The 25,168-nt window shown below is 47.8% G+C and overlaps 1 protein-coding gene across 1 annotated transcript; it reads right to left on the reverse strand.

The window, feature by feature from the left end:
* Positions 1–619: 619 nt before the first annotated feature.
* On the reverse strand, positions 620–24,602 carry GPR173 (G protein-coupled receptor 173). The gene is made up of 2 exons (XM_081808856.1): positions 23,629–24,602; positions 620–4,683 (listed from the first exon to the last, which is right to left on the reverse strand). Exon 2 carries the CDS (start codon positions 4,584–4,586, stop codon positions 3,465–3,467), a length of 1,122 nt encoding a protein of 373 aa, XP_081664982.1. The 5' UTR covers positions 4,587–4,683; positions 23,629–24,602; the 3' UTR covers positions 620–3,464.
* Between the last annotated feature and the right edge of the window lie 566 nt (positions 24,603–25,168).

Raw genomic sequence — 25,168 nt, forward strand, 5'->3', positions numbered from 1 at the left:
TAAAGGAGCCTGGAATTTAGAAACCTAGGACCTTTGATTTGGGGCCAGAGTTTGACGTGGCGTTCTGCATCTCTGCAAAATGGCTCTAGAAATAATCACACACACGAAAGTAACTTCCTCTGCGTCATTAAAATGATTGTGATTCCGTTCGTCCGCCAGATTTTTCTAGGGTTTTCTATCTCTTCGTCCACTCGATACTTGCCCTCCTTCCAATCCTTTCCTCAGTGTATGCCGTTTTTAATTGCATTTTAGATTTTGGGGGGTCAGATTGATGGTCTTTCCTGACGCATGGTGGTGGGGTTCTGGCTTTGGTCTGGGATTCACATCACGGGTGTGCTCCTCACTTTGTAGCCCTAACCAAATCACTGCCTCTCTCTGAGTTTCGGTTTCCTCTCCTCTAAATTGGGCATCCTTAAGACACGTAGGAAACTGCCCATTGCAGCCTTTCTGTGGTGGCAGGAAATTGGAGGCAACCTAGAGACCCATCACCAGGGGAATGGATAAGAAAAATGTGGTATATGTAGAAGATGGACCACTAGAATGAATTAGATCTACGTACAGCAACAAGGCTGAATCTCTCAAGAACAGAATGTTGAGTGAAAAAAGAAACAGAACAAGATTTATAGTACAATACTGTTTATGTAAATCAAAACACATAACAATACCATATATTTTTCACAGATACACATATATGTAAATAAACACATGAACGGTGAATTGGAAGGACATACATTAAATACACGAGAGTGGGTGCCTATGTGGGAGGGGGTATTGGATCAGGGATGGGTGATGAAGGGGAAGAAACAAAACAAAACAAAGAATAAAAGGGACTCGCATGGGCCAACGATGATGTAGTGTGCCAAGAACTGAGGAGTATGGTCAACTCAATTCTGTGCACCTGAGAGAATAAGTAAATAAATAGTAAATTGAGTGCCCAGGGAGCAGGCTAGCTGGGTAGACTCCCAGGCTTAGGTTTATCCCCCCTGTAACATCCCTCCTCTGAATTTAGTCAAAGCTTACCAAAGTCCCAGCGGTATACAGTGGACTCTTCAGAAGGGCTCCCATCCCCGACTGAGCAGTCCCTCCAGAAGCCATTACTTTGTAGGGGGCATTTTCTAACCCTGTTAGTTCCCCATTCAGGTTTGATCCCCAATTCCCAGTGCCTATTCTCCAAAGTGGTCCACTTTCAGGAACACCTTGTTTGCATTTTGGAGAGGAGACTGATACAGGAGTTGGAAGGGTACCCGGGGGCTCCAGGCTTTGGGAAGAGATGGGGTTCTCAAGTATCCTGTCCCCCCATGTTCAGAGCCTGGGCCAAAGGAGGAAGATTTTATGGGATGGGAGTCTACCCTCTTGCTGCATACATACGTACGGTTTTAAAATTCTTTTCTCCAACCACTCTACTTCCTACTGCAGGCACATAACTCTAGTTTGTCTCCTTTCAATTAGGTGCATACATGTACGTGTGTGTGTGCGCCATATGTCTCCACATACAGGCATTTGCTCACATGTGTGCACCAGGCAGTGGTGCCTCCCCACACAAAGTCACACAGACACAGTCCCACTTGACCATACCTCCCCACATGTGGTCATGCAAACAGGACACACACACACACAAACACACAGAGTCAGAAAGAGAAAACATCCAATATAGCATTGTTCTTTTCAGTTTTCCATTTACAAAATCCAATGGTGAATCCAGGCAGTTAGAAAAAAGAAATGGAGGAAAACCCTCCAGAATGTACCCTACCTACTCCCACCCCTGTGGTTCCCCCCCACCCCATTCCCTGGGAAAGGCACCCCCATCACTATCACTGAGAGAACAGGTACCCTCCACCCCAGCCTCTCAGCCACTCTGGCCTGCCTTTCCAGGGCCACTCCACAGCCAGGCTCATTCATGTCTCTCCTGCCTAGAGTGCCCTCCCCATTCCTCTAGGGTCAAGGCTTCCCCAGTTCTGGGGCTGTCGTGGGGGTAGAGAGGGAGCTTAGGACAACGGTTTCTATCAGGAAGGGAAAGGGGGTAGATAAATACAGATCTCCCCCTCCCCCAGGAAACGAGAGGGGGACAAAAAATCCAGGCAAGGCCAGGCAAAGGAATGCCAGCTTGGCTCACCAGTCCATAAGAACTGGCAGTGATGTGAGCCCAGAGTGGACTCTGCCCTGGGAAGGAGGCTTGGGCTCTCCCACCTGGAGAATCTGGCTGCAGTCTGCTCCACTTTGGGTGGAGGGAGGAAGGGGGAGAAGGGCTGTTCAGGGGAAGGAAGTTGGGGGCTGAGGGCCCAGAAGGCCAAGGGCTACCAAGAGGGGCTTGAGGCCCCCGAGGCTTGAAGGGGACAAAAAGAGGTCAGATAGGAATGGACTCAAGTCCACAGTGCCTTGGAGCTTATATCACTGTGTGTTATACCAAGGCCACCCCCCAACTTTTCATCCTCAGGAGAATAGTGTGAACCCAGGAGACAATTCTGGGGTTGGTTCTGCTCTGACCCCAGGTGCTGGGATCCAGTTACTCTGGGGAGTTTGGCTCTCTCCCTACACTTCCCTGGGGGAATGCTCCTGCCTGTATGGCACCCACATCAGCCCTAGTGGGGCTGGAGTGGATTTCCATCCTCAGGAAGAAGAGTTGGGGGCTGGGGATCCAGGAGGCAGCTCGAAAGAATGCAGCCAAGTTCGGGTCTCTTCAGCTCGAGGTGTGCAGCTCACATCCCGTTCTTCACCTAGCCTGGGCCCATCCCAGGGGTCCTTCTCCCTCCCCTCCTGGCTTCTTGAACAGATGCTCAAGAAACACTTGGGAGGTCTGGACATGGTGGGGAGGGACAGGAAACCAGGCTTGGGACCAGGGTTAGCTTAAAACAACATTGCACACAACATAGCAATTAAACGTCTCTGCTCCCTGGGGACCCAGCACCCCCTTTGGTCCCGGTTGTCAGCAGATGAATTTCTCCTTAAACATCCAGCCCTTGCTAAAGGACTCGGAAGGGGAGGGTGCATGGGAGCAGAGGGGGCAATAAGAGCTCTGGAAGTCTATTTTACAGGACAAATTTCCCACTTCTGGACTATGTCAGAAGGAGAGACATTAAAGCAAGAAAGCCTGTCTCCTCAGCTGTTAGTAGAAAAACCTGCATTCTCAGTCTTAGTTTCTTTTTCTGAATTGTCACTTCTGAGAGAGAGAGGATGAAAGAGAGAGAAAGAAAAAGAGAGAGAGAGAGGAAAGGAGAGAGATTGTAGAAGTGGAGAAGGAGGCAGCGAAGACAGGCCCCACAGCATTAGAAACGCCTCTTTCCCAGTCCCCCACCCCAGTCTCCAACCCTGGGGAGCTGTTGGCAAAGGTGCCTCGATTCCGGGTGGTTCGAGGGGCTAGGGCTGGAGCTCAGAAAGGCTCCTGTATGGGGCCCACCCTTCCCTTACTGCTGGCTCCATCACGGTAGCCATGACCTTCTCCCTGCCTGTCTGCCTACCAGCTTGCTTCACATGACACAGTAGGGTTCTCTGGGAGCCGGGGCACCTCCTGTGCCCCAGCAGGGGGCGTGAGTCCTCAGGCACTTCTTGAGGTCCTTGTTGAGCAGGAAGCAGACGATCGGGTTGACAGCAGCCTGGGCGAAGCTCATCCAAACAGCAGTGGCCAGGTAACGGTGGGGCACGGCACAGGCTTTCACAAACACTCGCCAGTAGCAGGCCACGATGTAGGGTGACCAGAGGAGCAAGAAGAGCAGTGTGATCGCGTAGAACATACGGCCCAGCTGCTTTTCACCCTTGACCTCGTCCATGCCCAGCAGCCGCCGGCTGGCTGCGTGCCCATTCTGCCTGATACCCAGCAGGGTTGGTGGCATGGGCCCACGGCCAAAGCCAGCGATCCAGTTGGCAGCAGCCTGGCCAGTGGCCCCAGGGCCATGGAATGTCCAGTTCTGGCTGATGGCGGGCACCATCTGCACTGGCTTCATCTTGCGGTGACGATACTCGAAGAGGAGCAGCTTGCCATAGACAGCATGTGTAGCTGCCATGAGCACAGCCAACATAAGCATGAAGCCCAGCGTGTCATTGGCCTTGAAGTAGCGATGCTCAAAGATGCACTGGTCCTCCTCGCGGATAAACTTGTAGGTGCCCACATCAAAGACGGGTGGGAAGGCCATGGCCACAGACAGGGTCCAGGCCATGCAGATGACAGCTGCGCATGTCCAGAGTGTCATGCGCTTGGCATAGAAGCGGTGGTGGGCGATGGCCATGTAGCGGGTGACGCTGATGCAGAACAGCATGAAGGCCGCATGGAAGCAAAAGAGCACGGCCATAAAGGCCACAATCTTGCAGCTGAGTGCACTGAAGGTCCATGAGGAGCCATGGCGCACAGAAGCCAGCACAAAGGGGAAGCAGACGGCAGAGCGTATGCCATCGGCCAGGCACAGGTCCAGCAGAAAGTAATAAGGAGCCTTGTGCAGGGCACGCTCCTTGAGCACCAGCAGGGACAAGATGGTGTTGCCCGCCAGGCTTACGCACATGATCAGTCCCAGCAGCACCAGCTTCACGTAAGCTGATGCCGATGGTGGGGACAGTGCGCCGCTCACCTCTTCGGGCTCTCCGGTAGTGTTGGCCATACTGAGGGGCGGGGGCTGCTCCCAGCCCTACGGGATCAGCCAGTCCGGTATTCGATGGGCCGTGGGGGACTCCATCAGTTGTCCTGTTGGGCTGCACCTGCAAATGGGGATAATGGGGGAGACGCAGACAGAGAGAGACAGAGAGATGCCAGCAGGAGAGAGCCAGAGAGAAAAACGTGGACAGAGGCACAGAGACACAGTGAGAAAGGAGAGAACAAAACAAAAATGGTGACAAAGATATAAATGGATACAAATTGAGAGGGAAATGGGGGAATGAGAATGAGAAGAGATAAGAAGAAACAGAACCAGAGACAGGAAGAGAGGGAAAGGGAAGACAGAGATAGAGATGGAGAGAGAAAGAGAGGGAGAGAGAGAGAAACACAAGAAAAAGAGACAGCGAGAAACAGATGGAAAGAAAGGTGAGGAAGAAACAGAAAGGGCAGTGTTAGTGGGTCTACACGGTCTCCGCACTTACTCCCCGGCTGGTGTCAGGCCCTGCCCCTGGCCCACTACTCCTCCTACCCCCTCCCTGCTGGGGGAGGGGGCTGCTTCACCTCTCTGGATGTCCTCCATTACCTGTTTCCTCCCTTGGGGGGGGTCTGTGGGGCGGGGGTGTTGGTGCGGCTCTTCTCCCCCTTTGCAAAGCCCTAAGGTTATGTTCTTCAAACTTTTTTGACTGCTACCCATAGTAAGCCAAACATTTTACATCACAACCTGGTACACATACACATACGTGCCCACATAACTGAACCAAAAGTTTCACAAAACAGTACTGATCCTATGTGTAATGTACCCCGTTAGTTCTATTCTATTTCACGATTTTTTGTTAATGCTGGTAGCCACCCATTAAATGAGCTTTTTTATTCATGATCAGGAATGCGCTTAGCATGCTCAAGAAAGAGTGGGAAGACCAGTGTGGTTGGAAAAGGGCGGGGAGGGGAGACAGTGGTAGAAAGTGAAGTCACAGAAGTGTCTGGAGCCAGACTGTTTAGGGCTGTGGGCCATGATAAGGACTTGGGTTTTTATTTTAAGTGGGGCAGGGAGTATTGTGAATATAAAGATATGAGTGTGCTTGTGTGCATTCATTCATTGAAAAGCGATTTATTGAGCATCTACTGTATGCCAGGCACTGGGGACACAGCTGTGAACCAGATAGAAAAGGATCCCTGCCCTTATGGAGCTGATATTCTAGATGATAAGGAAGATATATAGGTGAAGTATAGGAGGTCAGATGATACGTTCCTAAAAAGAAAAGTAAAGGAGGGAAAGGGGATAGGAAGTGCTAGGGGTGGGGGAGGTATACTTTTAGATGAAATGGACAGGGAAGGCTTCATGGAGGCTGTGTCATCTAAGCAAGGACTTAAAGGAGGTGAGAGTGAGCCATGTGGTTATTGGAGGGAAGAGAAGTCCAGGCAGAGGGAACAGCTAGCGCAAAGGCCCTGAGGTGGGATCACACGTGGTGTATTTGGGAAGAGCAAGGGGGCTACTGTGCAGGGAACGGAGTGAGTGATCAGAAAGCAGTGGGACTTAAGGTCAGAAAGGCGGTGAGGCCAGATCATGTAGGCCATGGTGAGGACTGTGACTTTTACTCTGAGAGGGGAGCCATGGGAGCAGAGGTGAGATGTGATATGACTTGGGGTTGAAAAGGATCCCCCTCGCTGCTGTGGGGAGCACAGACCAGGTGGGGCAAAGGTGGAAGTAGGGAGACTACTCAGGAGGCTCCTGCAGTAATTCAGGTGAGAACTAATAGCACTCTGTGTCCCTTGCCCTGCTTTATTTTTCTTTGTAGAACTATCTCTTCTCATGCACTATATAATTTACTTAAAATTCAGTTTATTGCCTGCCTCTCCCTATTAGAATGAAAGCTCCACAAGGGCAGGGAGTAGAGACTCAGATACTCTCCTCTAGAAGAGCAGTGCATAGCACAGTAGGCCCTCAGTCAAAGGCTGTCATATCAATTGGCTGAGGGACTAAAGGGGCTGGTGGCTCAGGGAGGGCTGCCTGGAGGCATCCAGGTGGGATTTGCTGAAAGGCAGCCTGGGCAGTACAGGAGTGGGAGGGCACGGGCCAAGCTTGGGGGGAGGGGAACAGGAGGGTTCCTGGTGTGTGTGAGCTGTGGGCTAGCGGGGGAGGAGTGTGATAACGTAACATGATAGGTCCCAGAGGGAAGGAAGCAAGCTGGAGAAGCTCAGAACTACTGTTGGGGCTGGGATGGGCTTGAGGTTGAGGGACATGGGGCTGAGTGGAGCCTTTCTACCCTCTCCCTCCCAGGAAGTCACCCCTCGGTATTGTTTCCCAGCTCGCTCCAACCTGGCCTGCCACAGCCACCAGGGGCCAAGCTTTTTTGATGGTACCCCGAAGTCTCAGACACAGTGCCAATAGGCCATGAGAAGGTGCTAGGGCAGGGGCTTGGGAGAAGTGGGGTTGGTGGGCCCCCTTTCAGCCCCCTCAAGGCCTGATAGCTCCCACAGAACTGTGGACCAGCTGACCGCTGGGTGTGTGTAAATTTGTACACACATGCACACACATACTCCTTAGCCTTGAGGGGAAGCAGGGGGAAAGCATTAGAGACAGAGAGAGATTGAATATAAAAGAGAATCAGAGAGACACACAGAGAGTGACAGAGGAGAGAGGTTTGCGAGAGAGAGACAGAGACATAGGAGGGAAAGGGGGAGAAATAAACAGAGAAAGGGGAGCAGGCCTTCCACACAAACAGGAAGAGACAGAAATAGAGACCAAAAGGAGAAGAGTGAAAAAAAGAGAGACACACATAGAAACAGAGTAGAAAGAGAAATAGAGACAGAAAAGTAGAGACAGAGACAGAGAGACAGAGAAGGAGGGAGAGAGAGAGAAAAGTGACAGAGACAAAGGGAGAGAGGGAAGGAGGGAGGGAGAAAGAGAGAGACAAAGACAGATAGGAGAGGGATAATGCCAGGAAAGAAAGAGAGAACAATAGAGAGATAAAGAGACGGGCTGGGAGAGAGGCAGAGATAGAGACAGAGAGAAGCAGAAATAAAGATGGAGAGGGAGACACAGGGAAACACACTAAGATCCAGAAGGCGGATAATTTGTAGCCCAGAGTCTCAGTGAAAGCAAACCAAACCAAACCAAAAAAACACACACTAAAATGCAACAAAACAACACAAAACAATAGCAGCAAACGAACAAAACCCTGGTGTTGCCTGGAAAGCTGGGGCGACTCTACAAGTGAGGAGAGGGTTCTTCTGAGCAGACTGGCAGCCACAGCTTGGGCCCGTCCCAGGCTAAAAGTGTGAGCACACGCACAGAACACATACACACCTGTGCGTGCCCAGACGCCCTCAGAAAGATACGCAGCTACACACAAGCTCACACAGACACATAGGCTCCTGCTATGGAGACCTAGGGACAGCAACCGGCTCACACACAGGGACATGGACTCGCACGCATGCGCACACACGGCATAGGGTCTACGGGTCCTTCTTCCGCAGGCACAGTGTATACACCCTGTCTAAACCGGTGCATCGTCTTCAACAGAGACGTTACTGCCCCCTAGGGGACATTTTGGAAAACCGCAGGAGCATTTTTGGTTGCCACAACGCTGGGGTGTAGGTCGTCCTTCTAACATTTAGGGGTCCAGGGCAAGGATGCTGGCCATCCAGTGATGTGTGGGGCAGTCCCACACAGTCAACATGTGTCCCGAATGCCCTAGGACTTTGGGTTTGTAATGAACCGAACCTTGAACCTAATAACTCTATTTCACATATAAATACAAATTTCCCTCTAGTTTAATATAACCTGAATTACTCAGGAATATAGCTGTCAAGTAAGTCCAGAGGAGACTGCACTTTGTTTGGGGGAGCACTTTCTTTGAGCTGTCAACTATTTCGGAAAATCTCACCCCTAGGCCTTTGCCTGTCATTTTCCTGCACTTTGAGCAAGGGGCAGTTTCTGATTTTTCCCCTTCCAAATCCACATTTATTCCTAAGATGTTACAAGCCTCTAACTACCTTTTTGACTTTCCTGGGGAGTGCCATGCCCAAACATTCACATATCAAAATACAAATTACTACCTTATAAATCACTTTCTTTTAATTAATTTGTATTAGAGTTAATACAATATGCATATCGTATGAAACACTATATGGGTTTTCTTTTGAAATTATATGTGCAGAGAGATTATATTATCTAAGAACTTCATGTCTATATAGTAAAGGGGTGTTACAAAATATGTTACATAAAAGAGGGTGTTAGGTATGAGAGGGCTGACAACTGATCATATACACACACTCAGACACACATGCACATGTAATGGCTCATAAACCCACAATTAAAACTCCCCTAACACACACACACATACACGCACACACACAGATGAACACTCAAATCCTGACAGATAGATACACATATGCAAACCTACTCATACAGAGACTCATACATACAATCTACCTGATTATTCAAATCCTCCCACATGATCAAACAAACTTCTGTGACACAGGCATGTACACAGTGGCATACCTATATCATCACATACAAATACTGTTACACATAATGACACTCAAAGTCACTTGCATATGCCACCATACTCACATGCACTTGAAACCTGCCACATGCATACACACACACAAACACACACATGTATGTACACACGGACAGAACGCCCCTCAGATATCCACAGATATATTTGTATGGAGAAAAAAACAGACAAGCACAAACTGCTCACATATACACACATGTACATACTCTAACACACGAGGCTGACTGATCCAAACCCTTTCACATAAATTAGGCACACTCACCAAAACAGACATGTACATCCTGGCTCAGGTACACAGATACCCATTCATGTACGTACTCACTTATGCAGAGAAGTGTACCAGCTCCAACACACCCTCCCCTGCAATGTGCAAGCATAACCAATCACAAAGAGAAAAACCGCCCATGCATACGAACACTCCTGCACACACAGACAAGGGTACACACACAAGCTTGCTCACATTACTTGATATACACACACCGCAACAGCTCTACACCCAGAGACAAACCCGCACACCTGCACATACCAGCCGACTCCTTCAGGCACAGGTGGAAACATTAGCAGAGCTGTTTGGCTGGTGGGCACCTGCCACAGCAGGGAGCCAGACCAAGAGAGGCTCTAGGGGGTCAAAGAGAGGTTGTAAATGTTTGGATTGCTTCCTGTTGAAACATCCCAGATAGTCTGATTATTACTTTGATTGCCACTCTTGCCCATCAGTGAGGTTTTTTTGGTTTTGCCCATACATGTACAACACCTGTTTTTCTTTTTAATTTGACCTTATTTAAATTTTTCCACAATTTTTTTCTACAAAAATAGTTGCATGACTGTTGCTATTATTATTATTATTATTATTATATGGTAGCAGGCATTCCTAAAGAGAGTATAACTATTTTGTTAATTGCCCTAATTGTTCCTTCTTTATAGAAAACCTTTTTTCCGGGCGCCTGGGTGGCTCAGTCGGTTGAGCGACTGCCTTCGGCTCAGGTCATGATCCCAGGGTCCTGGGATCGAGTCCCACATCGGACTCCCTGCTCTGCGGGAATCCTGCTTCTCCCTCTCCCACTCCCCCTGCTTGTGTTCCCTCTCTCGCTGTGTCTCTCTCTGTCAAATAAATAAATAAATCTTTAAAAAAAAAAAAGAAAGAAAACCTTTTTTCCTTCTAGAACATTTCAGATATAAAAAAGTAGAAAGAGTGACGCCTGGGTGGCTCAGTCGGTTAAGCGTCTGCCTTCGGCTCAGGTCATGATCATGATCCCAGCTTCCTGGGATCGAGTACCACATTGGGCTCCTTGCTCAGTGGGGAGCCTGCTTCTCCCACTGCCTGCCGCTCCCCCTGCTTGTACTCTCTCTGACAAATAAATAAAATCTTCAAAAAAAATAAAAAATAAAAAAGTAAAAAAAGTCCTATAATGAACGTCAGTGCACCCATTGCCCAGATTCATCAACGATCAACCCTTAGGGTCTTGTTTTGCCTATAACATCACCCACTTCCCCCACTTCCAGAGTATTCTGAAGCATAGCTATTATACCATTCATCCATAAGTATTTCACAGTGTTTCTAAAAGGACTCTTTTAAAAACATTACAATATAATTTTTATTATTTCTTGGTTTATTTACTGATTTACTTGCAACTGGCTTTTAATATTAAAAATTAGCCAAATCTGATTCTTCGTGGGATTTCATAATTTATTTCAGAATAAATTATTACCTTTTGTTTTTAGGTAAAATATTTGTCAATAAAAGAATAAAGCCTGACTGTGGTTGAATTGAATTGATTCATTAAAGGGAAAGTTAGGCCTTTAAGGCTTTGTTTCCAGAGTGCTGTTCTCTTAAGAATGCAGAAGACCTCAAATTTGCTTTTTTTATTTTTTATTTATTTATTATTATTATTTTTTTAAAGATTTTATTTATTTTTTGACAGAGAGAGAGGCAGGGAGAGAGGGAATACAAGCAAGGGGAGCAGCAGAGGGAGAAGCAGGCCTCCCGCAGAGCAGGGAGGCCGATGCGGGGCTCAATCCCAGGACCCTGGGATCATGACCTGAGCTGAAGGCAGACGCTTAACGACTGAGCCACCCAGGCGCCACCAAATTTGCTTTTTTTAAAAGTCAGTTTTCAGAAGTCACTAAGATCTGCTGGCCCCTTCAATACTTCATATTCAAGTAGATTTAATTTTTAAGATATTTCTTTTCCCATCAAAATGGATTTCTTGATTAAAGCTGGAAAATCAGGAGACTCACAAGACAAACACAGTCTCCCTCCAAAAACTCCAGGATCTCCCTAATTTAAGCAGTTTAATAAGGATTGTCCCAAATTTGGATCCAGCTGCCAAGTAAGCCCTCTCATCCTCAACCTGTATGTCCGATTTGTGTGGAAAAGTTATCAAAAGAAACTTCATACTGGGTGTTATACGCAACTGATAAACACTACATCTGAAACTAATGATGCACTATATGTTGGCTAACTGAATTTAAATTAAAAAGATTTCAAAAAAAGAAACTTCATTTCCCAGTAGGCTATGTTGGTCAACTGGCCATGAAACACTCTCACGAAGAGAAATATTTGGACTTTTAAAAGCATCTCAAAATGCAAATTAAGAAACCTGGCTCTTTTATGAGATGGGTTAGAACATTCTTTTTTCTTTTTAATTTGGGTTAGAAAATTCTTAGATGGAGCTCAACAAGCTAGTGACAGGATTGCATGATTAACAAGTAAAGCTAAGATGCCCCTCCCAGTAGTATCTCAGCGTTCTGCCAGGAACGTTCTAGCAGTCTGCCAAGAAATTGTCCACATCATATTTGGGACCAGTGAAGTAAAAAGAACAGGAAAGAGGTCACTTTCAATTATTGCTATTAGGAGACACAGTGATGATGGGTCAAAGGACCACTGAAATGACACTAACTCAGAAGACTGTTGAATCAAAAGGGTTTTCATTTTATATTGATGCATCGCTAGATGTTGATTAATTGTGCTCAGTTCAAAGTACTAGTCAGAGAGCCCGAAGAGAAATGCAAGAAGCACCAAAATAAACTAAGGTTGAAATATTCAAAGTGATACATGAATATTTTCTAATATCGTGGATACTCTGCATTAGTCTGTGGACTACTGAGATGGCATGAAGTTTACATCTGGAATTTGTTCTGAAAATGCCGAGATTCATGCACCAAGGAGCACTCACCTATAAAAGTTTACCTGTAGGTCTAATTTCCACAGTAAATGATGCTAGGTGAATTTGATTAAATCCAAGGTACTACCCACCCGTGTGTTGGATTTCTGTGAAGCTTTGGGATCAGTACACTTTTCTCTATTGTTTTAAACCTAAGTGTGTAAGGATTCTGTAAAAGATTTATGAGCTAAAAGAAAATTTTCAGCATTTTTTTGTGAATGATTCTCATTTGCAGATTTGATGCTTACTCATTTCAACAAATGGCTCTTTGAGCACATGAAAAAAATTACATCAAAAAATTTTTAAGACACTCAAAAATATATGAAAGTATACTGTCAAGGTTTATGGATTCAAAGCCAAACTTCAACTTAGAAGTGAGGTCATGTATGGTTCCCTGGGTGATACTTAGTTGGTGCTATTAAGTTGACTACTAAAAAAGACTTATTAAGATGAGTAGAGCAATGTCTGTGTCTACTTAGGGCAAAAGTTTCATCAATTATTTTGAAATACTCAGAATGAAAATTTTTGGTTGGATTCAAAATGCATGTGCATTTGTTACAAGAAATTTCAACATCACATTTGATTAAAAGAAAAGAAGTGTTAGATTTTAAAAAGGATCCTATCTTTGAAGCACAAAATTCAAAGACTATGAATTATCCAAGTTCTGATTATTGATAAGAAAGGAGTTTTAACCAGTAACCCTCTCCCCCCCCCCAAAAAAAACCTCTTTGGCCATTTGCTGCCACTAGTCATGCAAGCAGTTTCCTGTTGATGATGACCACCAAGAGACAGAAGAGATCATTAGCTATTTATTTCGAGCATAAAACCTGGGTCTCTGCCTGGCCATGGCAAAAACAAGTGAGTTATCAAAGGGAGGTGAAACAGGGATGAATAAGCAGTTAGTTGTTGCATTTCTTAAGAAAGATTGGTATGGGGCGCCTGGGTGGCTCAGTTGGTTAAGCGACTGCCTTCAGCTCAGGTCATGATCCTGGAGTCCCTGGATCGAGTCCCTGGATCGAGTCCCTGGATCGAGTCCCGCATCGGGCTCCCTGCTCGGCGGGGAGTCTGCTTCTCCCTCTGACCCTCCCCCCTCTCATGTGCTCTCTCTCATTCTCTCTCTCTCAAATAAATAAATAAAATCTTAAAAAAAAAAAAGAAAGAAAGAAAAAGAAAGATTGGTATGGTGTGAAAGTGTCAGAGAAACCAAAATGGTACCTGATGACCCCAAAGCTAATGCTTTTAAGGTGAGCTTTGCTGACCTGCAGAATCATGCAGCTATGTGTCACACATTCAAGCTAATTACTGAGGACATTAAGGCAAATGGTGCCCGCACAACCTCCACAGACTCGGTCTTACCTTCATCAACAAGCTTTTCAAGATCAAGAAGTAGCAGGTCACAATAGAAGTTTATATCTGTGTCAAAAGTACTAATGGTTATTTGTTTCTTTTGTTTTCTTTGGGTTTTTACCAGGAAATACAATAACTTGATGTAGAACATTGATGCTCAGCACAAACTACTTTACCAAATCATGATGGAAATGTCCATAAAGGAGTCAAATTACCCTAAAATAAATAAAGGCAGTCACAGTCAAAGGCTCAGGAGTGGGCATGAATGCTGACCATTACAAATTTGCACGAGTCAATAAAAGTTATGTTTCCAGAAGTGAGTTCAGTGTGCTATGAAAAAATCCCGAAAATGTTTTACTTGAAAGTTGTATACAAAAAAGTTGTATACAAATTCAATATTTAATAACTCCCCTAAAACTTTGCATTTTTTGTTTTCTTCATCACAATTTGTATAATGTAAAGAAATGTAAGGAATTTCTTTTCGCCAAACCCCAGTACCCCTAAATCCTCTTCAGTTTACTTCAACGTGCCATATAGATATTTCACTTTTTCCATGTGCCAGATTGGGAATGCCCTAAGACCTTCACATCCAGTCACACCGCATAGACACTCTAGCACACATGGAAAGATAAGTGCACACAGGAACACGTGTACATCAAGAATCACATTTGCACTCACATCCAGACTTACACCAGCTGATAAGCACAATCAGGTGTATGTGCACTGGTACACACACACACACACACACACCTCTTCTACACAGAAAGTTAGGCATGTGTGTAGGTACCCACCTACCGGCAAATCATGCAAAGATATACGAAACACACACAAACATACACACATACAGATAACCACCCTTCATTAGAAATACAGGCCTAGGCAGAGAAAAACTCACCACACACATGGGCACATGCAGACACATACACATACAAACCAAATCATATGGACCTGGGGCGACTGGGTGGCTCCGTCAGTTAAGCGACCAGCTCTTGATTTTGGCTCAGGTCATGATCTCAGGGTCATGGGATTGAGCCCCACTGGGGCTCTGAGCTGGGCGGGGAGCCTGCTTAAGATTCTCTCTCTCTCCCTCTGCCCCTCCTCCCCCCACTACTGCACTCTCTCTCTTAAAAAAAAAAAATAACAAAATCATATGGACCTACATGCTTTCAGACACAATCATGCATGCATAGACATAAGAACTGACATTCACACACAGGGTAAGTCCGATTCACATCCTATAGATCCTCCCCGAACCCAGGCTCTTACATTAAGAGATTATAATCCACTATTTTATGGAATACTACTCAGTCATCAAAAAAATGAAATCTTGCCATTTGCGACAACGTGGATGGAACTAGAGGGTATTATGCTAAGTAAAATAAGTCAGTCAGAGAAAGACAATTATCATATGATCTCACTCATATGTGGAATTTAAGAAACAAAACAGAGGATCATAGGGGAAGAGAGGAAAAAATAAAACAAGACGAAAGCAGAGAGGGAGACAAACCATAAGAGACTCTTAATCATAGGAAACAAACTGAGGGTTGCTAGAGGGTTGCTGAGGGGATGGGGTAACTGGTGATGGACATTAAGGAGGGCACGGGATGTAATGAGCACTGGGTATTATATAAGACTGATGAACCACTGACCTCTACCTCTGAAACCAATAATACATTATATGTTAATTAATTGAATTTAAACAAAAAATAAAATAAATAAGATCCACTACCTTATACAAACCTTGCCTTGGTACACACACATTATACACACAGTACAGACATGCTCACACATACTGGCTTATCGCTCAGGTTCACTGCCACGCACACAGAGGCAGGCACGCATAGACAGAGCAACGCAGACTCACGCATACATAACCATATGGCCACCAAGGCTTATAAACACAGACACAAACCCTCAGATGCACACACCCATTCACACCTATGCATTCATTTCTACAACACAAATACAAAGATCCTAGTACACGGCCATATGGACACAAATCCTTTATACACACACATCATCATCATCATATATAAACCTGGATATTAGCCTTCCTACATGTATAGACTTAACAGGGATTGACGCGTACACATCTACATCCTGACTACTACAAACCTGTTTACATCTTCCGATAAAAACATACTGGTGTGTGTGCGTGCACACATGCACACACGCTCATATATGCAGCGTACCAGCAACACAGGTAACATCTGCACTCACGGGGACACACATCACCACAGATACAGATGTGTGCATTCATACACCCAGATGTACACTGGGAAATACACATGCGTGGCCAAACCCCTCCATTGACCTCCTAGACACATACTTCCTTTCTCATACACTCAGGGTTTTATATACACACTGGGACACATATAAGTATAAAGCTAGTTTTATGTACAAAAACACTCACATACACACAGAATCAGCTCACTTTCTTACACATACACACGGATACAGATAATGGGGCAAATATGCACATAGAAACGACTCTGTTGCATTTGCAGATGGACACATACTGTTACTTACACACCAGGCATGTCAATAATTGTAGTACTAGGTAACGTCTGATATGGCACAGAGGACTTATTATGTGCCAGGCACTGTCCTAAGCACTTTCCAAATATTAACTCATCTGATCTTCACCCTATGAGATAGTCTTATTACCCTTACTTTACAAAGAAGAAACGGGGGCTTAACTGAGATTAGGTGACCTGCCCAAAGCCCCACAGCTAATAAATGGCAGAACTAGGATGCAAAGCCAGAGCCTGGCTCCGGAGACCTTGCCCGCTGAACTTACTCACATGGAGAAACACACTCATCTCACACACACATACAGATTCACACCACTCTAGCACAAACACATGCACACACAAGCCACGTACCGATAGCCACACCCATGTGTGGCTACACAAACATGGATTTGCTCAGCACATACACAAACATGGATGTGCTCACATTTACGGACACTCTAGCAGAGGCATATATGCCCTAGGAAAGATATACACATTCCTACACACACCCACAATCACACACCCCACCCAGACACACCCACACTATCAAACACACAAAACACCCAGATACACCACCTGCGAACCGTCTGGATAAATCCACACTCACGTGCAGATACACCCACAATCTCAGATTCGTTCCCACACCCAAACACTCTCATACACACTATGTAGATATGCTCACATGCACACACCCTCACCCAGATACACTCACACACCCCACACAGATGGACCTATATACTCTCTTTCACACACCACCCAGATATACCCTATCTGTCTCTCACACACCAGCCAGAGAGATGCCCACAGTTCTTACTTAGATACACCCACACTCACACCCCAACCCAGATAGGTGCACATTCTCTTTCTTACACACACCATTCAGACACACCCACTTTCACACACATACCCAATACTGATACAGCCACACTCTCACACACATCCCATCCTCACACACACACACACACACACACACACACTTCAAATACACCTACATTCACAGCCACTCCACCCAGCTACAGCCACACTTATGCGAACTCCCAACTCAGTACACCCACACTCTCATATGCAACATTCAGATATACTCAAACCCATAGACACCCCTAACCTAGAGCCCTCATATTTGACCCAGGCACACCTACAGTCTCTTTCACACATGGTATCAAGACACACACCCGCAATGACACACACACCATTCAAAGACACTACACTTACACACAGCCAACCCGGATACTCACACTCACAAATTCCCAACCAAGTACGTTCACACACACAGGTACCTACACATTATCCAGAGACACCTGTTCACACACAAATCCTATCCATATACACCCATATTTTTCTCTCTCTCTCTCTCTCTCTCACACACACACCCCAAATACAGTCCCACTCACACAGCCCAACCCAGATACATCCACCCTCTAAAACATATACACCATCCAGATTCATCCCAAATGGACCATTGAGATACACACACACATCAACTAGATACACTCTACTACCATCTAAATACATCTGCATTCACACAAACACATTCCACCCAGATATATCCAAGTCTCACACATACCATCAATTTATCCTTCCCCAAACACTCCACTGCCCAGATACATCCATGCTCTCATCCCCTCCACACCACTCAGATGCACTCACACTCCAAACACACCCTTTCCACCCAGATATGTCCCCCAGACTCTCTCACACACCCCATCCGGTTATAAACACCCTCACACACATATCCAAGTACATACACACCCAGATACACAACCAAAGCTCTTACAATACACCACCCAGATATACCTTACTACACATTCCACCACCCAAATACACCTGTGCTTTCACCCACCCACCATTTAGATACACTCATATCCAAACACACTCTACCCAAAGTATACCCACACACTGTCTCACACCCAGCCCACATGTACCACTACACTCTGTCTCACACACCATCCAGATATATCCACACCTCACACACATGACATCCAGATATACCCGCTCACATCCCCCAACCCAGTTAAATCCAAACACTTACAACCATCCAGCTACACCTACACATTCCTCCCACCAGATAACATCTATGCTGTCACACGCCCACCACACTCAGAAACACCTGCACTCTCTTTTATACATACACACAATCCAGATCCCCCTCTCTTAAACACCATCATCCAGAATACCCACGCTCCACACACCTAATGCAGATACACCCACACTCTCTCACACACACCTCACACACATCTCATCTACATACACTCCCACACACCATCCATAGATACTCCAATTATATATACACTCACACACATCCCCATCATCACCCAGATGTGCCCAGATTCTCTCTTACACACACACACCATCTAGATATATTCCATCACACATTTCCACTGCCTAATAGACTTATATGCTCACCCACCCAGACACCATCCAGATATACCCATACTTAAATGCTCCCACCCCATCACACCCATACTCCCTCATGTACACGCTCTACCCAGAAACACCCATGCTCTCTCCTAACACAACACAGATACATCTACACTATAAAACACATACATCATCCAGACCCCCCACTCTCTCTTGCACCATCCAGATACAGCCATACCCACATATTCCTCAAAAACACATGGCTTCACACATTCCCACCCAGCCATACCCAAATTCTCATACTATCCTCCACTCAAATAGGCTGATGTTCTCACAGTACCTCACAAATGCACCATTTACATGCACCCACACTCACACTCACCCCTCCCAAATATAGCCAAATGTCTCACATACATATCTTACCCAGACTCTCTCTTACGTGCATACAACTCAGATCCCTTCCCTCTCTCTCTCTCTCCCCACCCTCATTCTCTTACCAAATATACCACCTTCTCCACACACACACACACACACCATACTCTACCCAGATACACCTTTACTTATACATATACATTGACATCTAGATTTCTGCCTGGATGGCATAGTTTGGGTGCTCTCCGTGAAAACCATTTGCCAACCTTAGACACATACAATGCCATTTTGTCCTGGGCCTTCAAGGGTGGGGGGATGGGAAGCGAGGTCTTTGGGTTTCAAGAAATCCATTTCTAAAAGGTCACAGGCCCCCTTCCCTAGGAAGACATCAGCCATGATTGGTTCCTACTTCTTGAGAGTGAGTGATGACAAGAATTATCCTGAGACACCCTCCCCCCACCGCCCCGCAAAAGCCCAGCACATGGTTGAGGCCAGGGAGGTCCCAGAAGAGGGTCATGGATTGCTCAAGTGTTAGAGCTCGCCATCCTGTAGGGTATCTACCCAGAGCCGGCTATGGTCTAGCAGGGTGCCACTGAGTCTTAGACATGCACATCAGTACATGCTGGGCTGTGCACACAGCATCACACAGACTCATAAGTACCCTCCTTTATCACTCCCTCGGGGATTAGACCTATCTGCATAGGCCCAAGGCCAAATGTCTCTCCCTCTCACATACAGACCATCAGACCAGCACATGCACAAATACCTACACTCACCCGTATGCATAGACACACTCACAGCAGTGCACACTCACACTGCACTTGGTCCCACGCCTGCACATCCATTTACTCTCAAACATAGGTGTACATGCATTGCACACATTCACGTGACATAACGCCTACGAACGACCCACATTCACTCACAAACACAGGTGTACACACAGGCATACTTCCACATGTCCACGGACAGGCAGACTCAACATCACACCCCATGAGACAACGAACAAACAGGACACACAGAGGTGAGCTCCCAAATGTATACACACACATACCCAGATGTGACCACATAAGCATTTTCACACACACTCACGTGTGGGTGTACTCATGTACATAAACACCCATTGACCTGCTTGTCAACGAGACGATGTATTCATATACAGACGTTGTAATACACACAGACATATACATACAACTGGGAGTGGATGCCCATGAGCACATTCACATGCACACAGATGTGTATATCATTCATTCCTATATGCACACAACCAGACATGGAGACACAAATGTACTTACAAAACACACTCACACAATCATAATAAGAATGCACACCATGTGTGTTCAACACATGTTCACACACCCATATGAGAAGCCATGCAAACAAATGAAGATTCATTTATATTTAAATTCTCAGATAGATTTGGACACAAAGCTATGTTCACACACATGCACACATGGAAGAACAGTCACATACTTATACATCTGCACAAGAAGTGATAACACTTAGCGCATACACATGCAAAGACATACACACACAAACATATGTATGGCATGCAAATTCAGCCACTTACACTGTTCTATGATGTATGTTCCATAATAAATACAAACACACATATACAAATAATTAGAACTACACAGACTGGTACATTCACACACCTGTACATTCAGACAGGCACACACAGGCATATTCTCACACACACACACACACACACTTAGATGTATATGAACACATGGGCAAATATAAAGACATGTTCACTCAAATGCACACACAGCCAGATGTTCACACATACTAGCATATACACACACGTACACTCATGATCACTCACAGGCTTATCCACACTCACACATTCACACTTGTACTCAGAAATTCAGACAAAACACATATTGAGGTATGTGCACCAGGTATTACGAAATCTAGTTATTCGTGCATACAACCAGACTTGCACTCACACATAAGAGTGTACCCACAAACACAATCAGACATGTACCCAAATGCATTCTTTCACCTATGCACACAGCCTTTTGTGCATGTATACAGAGGCATAGACCCCCCCAGAGCCATAACCATACACAGAATCAAATGTGTACACAATGGCACACAAAATATGTTTTCATGCACAAAACATGTATTCACACATTCCCCCCCATACACAATTAGTTCTCTTTATATGAGGGTGATCATCTACACTAACACTTCCCTAACCAGAGTGAGCCCATAGGTCTGTCTACAGACCTATGTACTCAAACACACACACAGACATACACACAATTGAAAATGCTGGAGAATCCACATGGACATCAACGCACGGACCTACTCATACACATACACGCTAGACATGCCCACACAGAAGCATACTGACACACACAGACCCTCCCATACATGCATGGACACACACACACACGCCCTCACACTCACAAACACACCATTTAGATATACCTACACTCATGTGCACATATAGACACACACAAATGTACACAGATAAGGCTAGACGTTCATCTAATTGGGCATGCATACCCAGGCACTCTGAAACCCTCATACTCATATGCATACAACCAGACATGGACACTCAGAGACAAACTGATACCACACACATATACAACTAGACATTCAACAGGCCTGTTGGCTCACAGAAACAAAATCTGACCCAGCCTCAGAATCAAACATGCCCATTTGCTCACCCAGACAGACATGCAAAGTCATACCCACTCCCCTGTACACACACAAGCCTATCCAGACACTCACACACTTGCACACACCATCGTGTGGTCTGGTTCACACACAGACTCATATACATCCATAATTCCCACGGACAGACACATATGCTCACAGACTGCACACGCTCACAGTTACACATATATACCCACTCTCAGGTCCAGGTGCCTCCAAACCACAGCCTGGGTCCTCTCCCTTCCACACCAAAATCTTCTTCAGAAAAGTCTACTCTATACCCCAAAGCCCTACCCCTTCCAACCCTCACCACGGGGTCTTCTGGGTCTCAGACTCTCCTCTCCTCCTCCTCCTCCCCTGGCCTTAAGGACCCTCCTCCAGCCACCCACACCTCACTCAATGTTCCACCACATCTCCACACCCAGAAACCAGCCAGCAGACCCCACTGTCCCCCCCAGTCCAGGCTCTAGGTTAGCAAATCCCTGGGACCCGTCCCCCCATGGGTCTGACTGCTGCATGGGCCACACCCCAGCTCTACCCGAAGCCCTGCGATCTCAGAAGCTTCAGCCTTGTCTCCAGGCACTGCCAACCACTGACCACAGGCCCAACTCTTGCCAAGTCTCCCCTCAAAAGGGAGACGCCTACATCACCAGGGCCAGGAATGCTGCAGGCTGCAAGCCAGGCCTCTGCTAGCTCAAAGGAGCTCAAGCCTGTGTGTGTGTGTGAGCACACACACGCGCGTGTGCACAGGGGCAAGTACAGGGAAAGGAGACTGGAGTGGAGTGGGGGTGGGAGGCTCTGCCCATAGCCACCACTTATCACTCCCTACAAAGGGAGAGTGACAACACTGAGCTGTTCCTGCCTCCCCTCCACTCCCCAACCCCCATTTGCATACCCTGGAGAAGAGGGGCCAGTCCCTCCTCCAAATAATCAATAACAACATTAATCATGAATAATCAGCAATATCGACCATGAGCTTTGCTGATACTGTCTCAGGGCTACTACTATGCACATCCTTTACTTGCATGCACCAACTCATTTAGTCACCACACACGCCCATGATGGAAGGGTTACCGGTCTCTTCGACCGATGGGAAAACTGAGGTTCAATAAGTGGCACACTCTCACTCAAGTTGCAGAGCTAGTAGTTGGGGGAAGCGTCCCAGGAGAATCCACGTTCTCCATGTATCGGGCTTTCCTGCCCTTCCAGACATAGGGATCACTGGCCACTGTGCACAAGGCCATAAGATCTGAGGGTCCCAGTCACAACATGGGCATGTGAAACAGAGATAGAGAGCCTTGGATGGAGGCTCGGGCCCACCCTGTGGCCCCTGCAGGTTGTGTGGCATGGTCCTGGCCCCCAGGTCCTGGTTCCAGCCCGGGGCCTGGAAATGCTTGCCACCTCCACCCCACTTTCCCTACCGCGGCTTCCTCTCCCCGGGGAATCACAGCAATATCCTCAGTGGGGAGGGAGCAAAAGTCTGTGCTACCTGTGGGGAGAGACAGGGGAAAGTAGAAAGGAAGGGAAGCAGAGAGGGAGGGAAGAAGGAAAGAAAGAGTGGGGGGTGGTCTGGGCTGGCATCCGCTTCTCCGTCATGTCTACCCACCTGCCTGCTCTCACACACAGACAGAGACACACATACCCTGCATGCAGGCCAAGGAACCTGGAGGAGAGTGGAGGAGGAGGGAGAGGGGGAGAAGCCAGCTGCAGGAGGCTGAGCCTGCCCAGGGTGCAGGCGCGAGAGCCACTGCCGGGCTCCCAGGCATGCCTTCCATTGCTAGCACACAAGGGAATATTAACACAGCCTCATGCCCCAACGCGACCATAATGATAAAAACAGACCCTGTGTGGGGAGTGGGGAAACAGGTGGTAGTTCCCTTTCTCATGGGACATTTGGGATTGAGGAAGATGGAGATGGCTAGAGGACTCTCCAGGCTTGGGTGCCCAAGTAGTCCTTGTGATGGAGTGGGGATGGGGGGTTGGGGACACACTAACCGAGTCAGAGAGAGACAGAGCATGGCAGTGATGGAGACTCTGAAATTTGTGTGGGGAGACAGAAGAGAAATCTCAGCCCCCCCATCCTGGGTGGAGGGATGCTGACTACTTACCTGGGCTCTCTTAGCAGGGCTGTCTTGGAATCCCGGGAGGGGGCTCAAGCTGTCTCACCCAGGATAAATCACAGCCCAGGCCACATTGTGGGACCCTCAGTGATCTGGCGGCCAGTGACACTCCTGCTTCTGTTGCCGTGGATACAGCAGTCGGGCTGGTCTAAAACGCAGACATTAGGGGAAGCAAGCACCGGAGGGGTGCACCGGGCAGGGCTGGGGGCGTTGGGGAACACCAAGTGGGCAGCACACAGCCTTGGGGTGCCCAGCTAGCTGGCAGGTGAGGGTCCAGGCAGGTGCTTCTCCCACTACACACTCCCACCCCCATCTTCATGCCACCGCCAAGCTGGGAGGGGGGCCAGTTCTGGCCCCTACTATCCGTCTGCCCGCCTGGCTGCCGGTCCCCCCTCCCCCCGCCCCGTCTGCCTGCTGGCCGCCGCCTTTTGTCCTCAGAAGACACGGTCCCCGCGGGGCCTCTGCCAAGCCTCTAGCAGATGCTCAGGGGCCAGGGCTCCTCTCTGGGAGCACTCTGGCCATGGCCTGGGAGAGCCCCAGGTTGGGGGGCTCTCATCCAGGCTCACCCCGCTCCCCAGGCCTGGCGGGGATGGGGAAGAGGTGCAGGTCCACAGCCAGAGGCAGCAGCAGAGGTGGTGTTGGGGAGGGGATGGACGCCAGAAAGAGGGGGTGGGGTGGAGAGAGAGGCTGGCCTGATAGCTGTGTCCCGGGTTTTAGATCCGGGTTGAGGAGGGTGGCTCAGAGCATCCGGGGGGGGGGTCCTGATGCAAAACGGGGGCACAGTGGGCCTGCCGGAGGCACGCTCCTGGCCTGGGAACCACCCCAGCTCACACAAATCCAGGTCCCAAGATGTTGGGGATCCCCAGCCTGGACGGGGTATCAGTGGGGAGCCCAGGGCTTTAAGCTGGACCCCACCCGGCCTGTCTGTCCCCCCCTCTCCTCGATTTGCACGGTCCCTGCCTCAGGGGCGGGCGGGGGAGGAAGGCAGGCAGGGAGGGAGAAGGAGGGAAGGAGGGAGGCTGAGCAGGCAGGGAGACTCCCAGCCGCCAGCCAGGTCCTCCCTGGGGCGGGGCGGGGCGGGGCGGGGCGGGGTGGGGGCTGGCGGGGCTGGGGAGCCGCGGGCTCGCGGGCTGGCCGACTGGGTGGGGATGCTGGCGTGGCGGCCGTGCTGCCAGGACAATAGCTGGCTGGGGAAGTCAGACTCCGGCCTTTCTCAGATGCTTGAGGGAGGCACGCGGGGAGGTGGGGAGAGGTGGCCAAGGGGCTGCTGAGAGAGCAACTCACCTGGGCTTACAAGTGCGGAGGAGGCAAGGATAGGGGGCCGGGGTCGGGTCGGGGCAGAAAGGTCCTGCGGAAGTTTCTCAAAAGCTTTGGGATGGGAGGGATGCTTAGAGCTCCGCGAGGTAGGATAGATAACCTCTTTTAGAATGGGTTCTGCGGGCATTTTCCCACCAAGGCCTGTGGGCTGATGGCAGGAGAGGGGCAGGGAACGCTGCTCAGCCCTGAACAGCCCCTCTCAGGACACGTC

The sequence above is a fragment of the Leptonychotes weddellii genome, chromosome X, assembly GCF_054177405.1.
Source record: "Leptonychotes weddellii isolate Sample4059 chromosome X, ASM5417740v2, whole genome shotgun sequence".
Classification (NCBI taxonomy): domain Eukaryota; kingdom Metazoa; phylum Chordata; class Mammalia; order Carnivora; family Phocidae; genus Leptonychotes; species Leptonychotes weddellii.

Bases quoted from the DNA above. Each gene is read 5' to 3' on its own strand.
- GPR173 (XM_081808856.1), bottom strand. From the start codon at position 4,586: ATGGCCAACACTACCGGAGAGCCCGAAGAGGTGAGCGGCGCACTGTCC.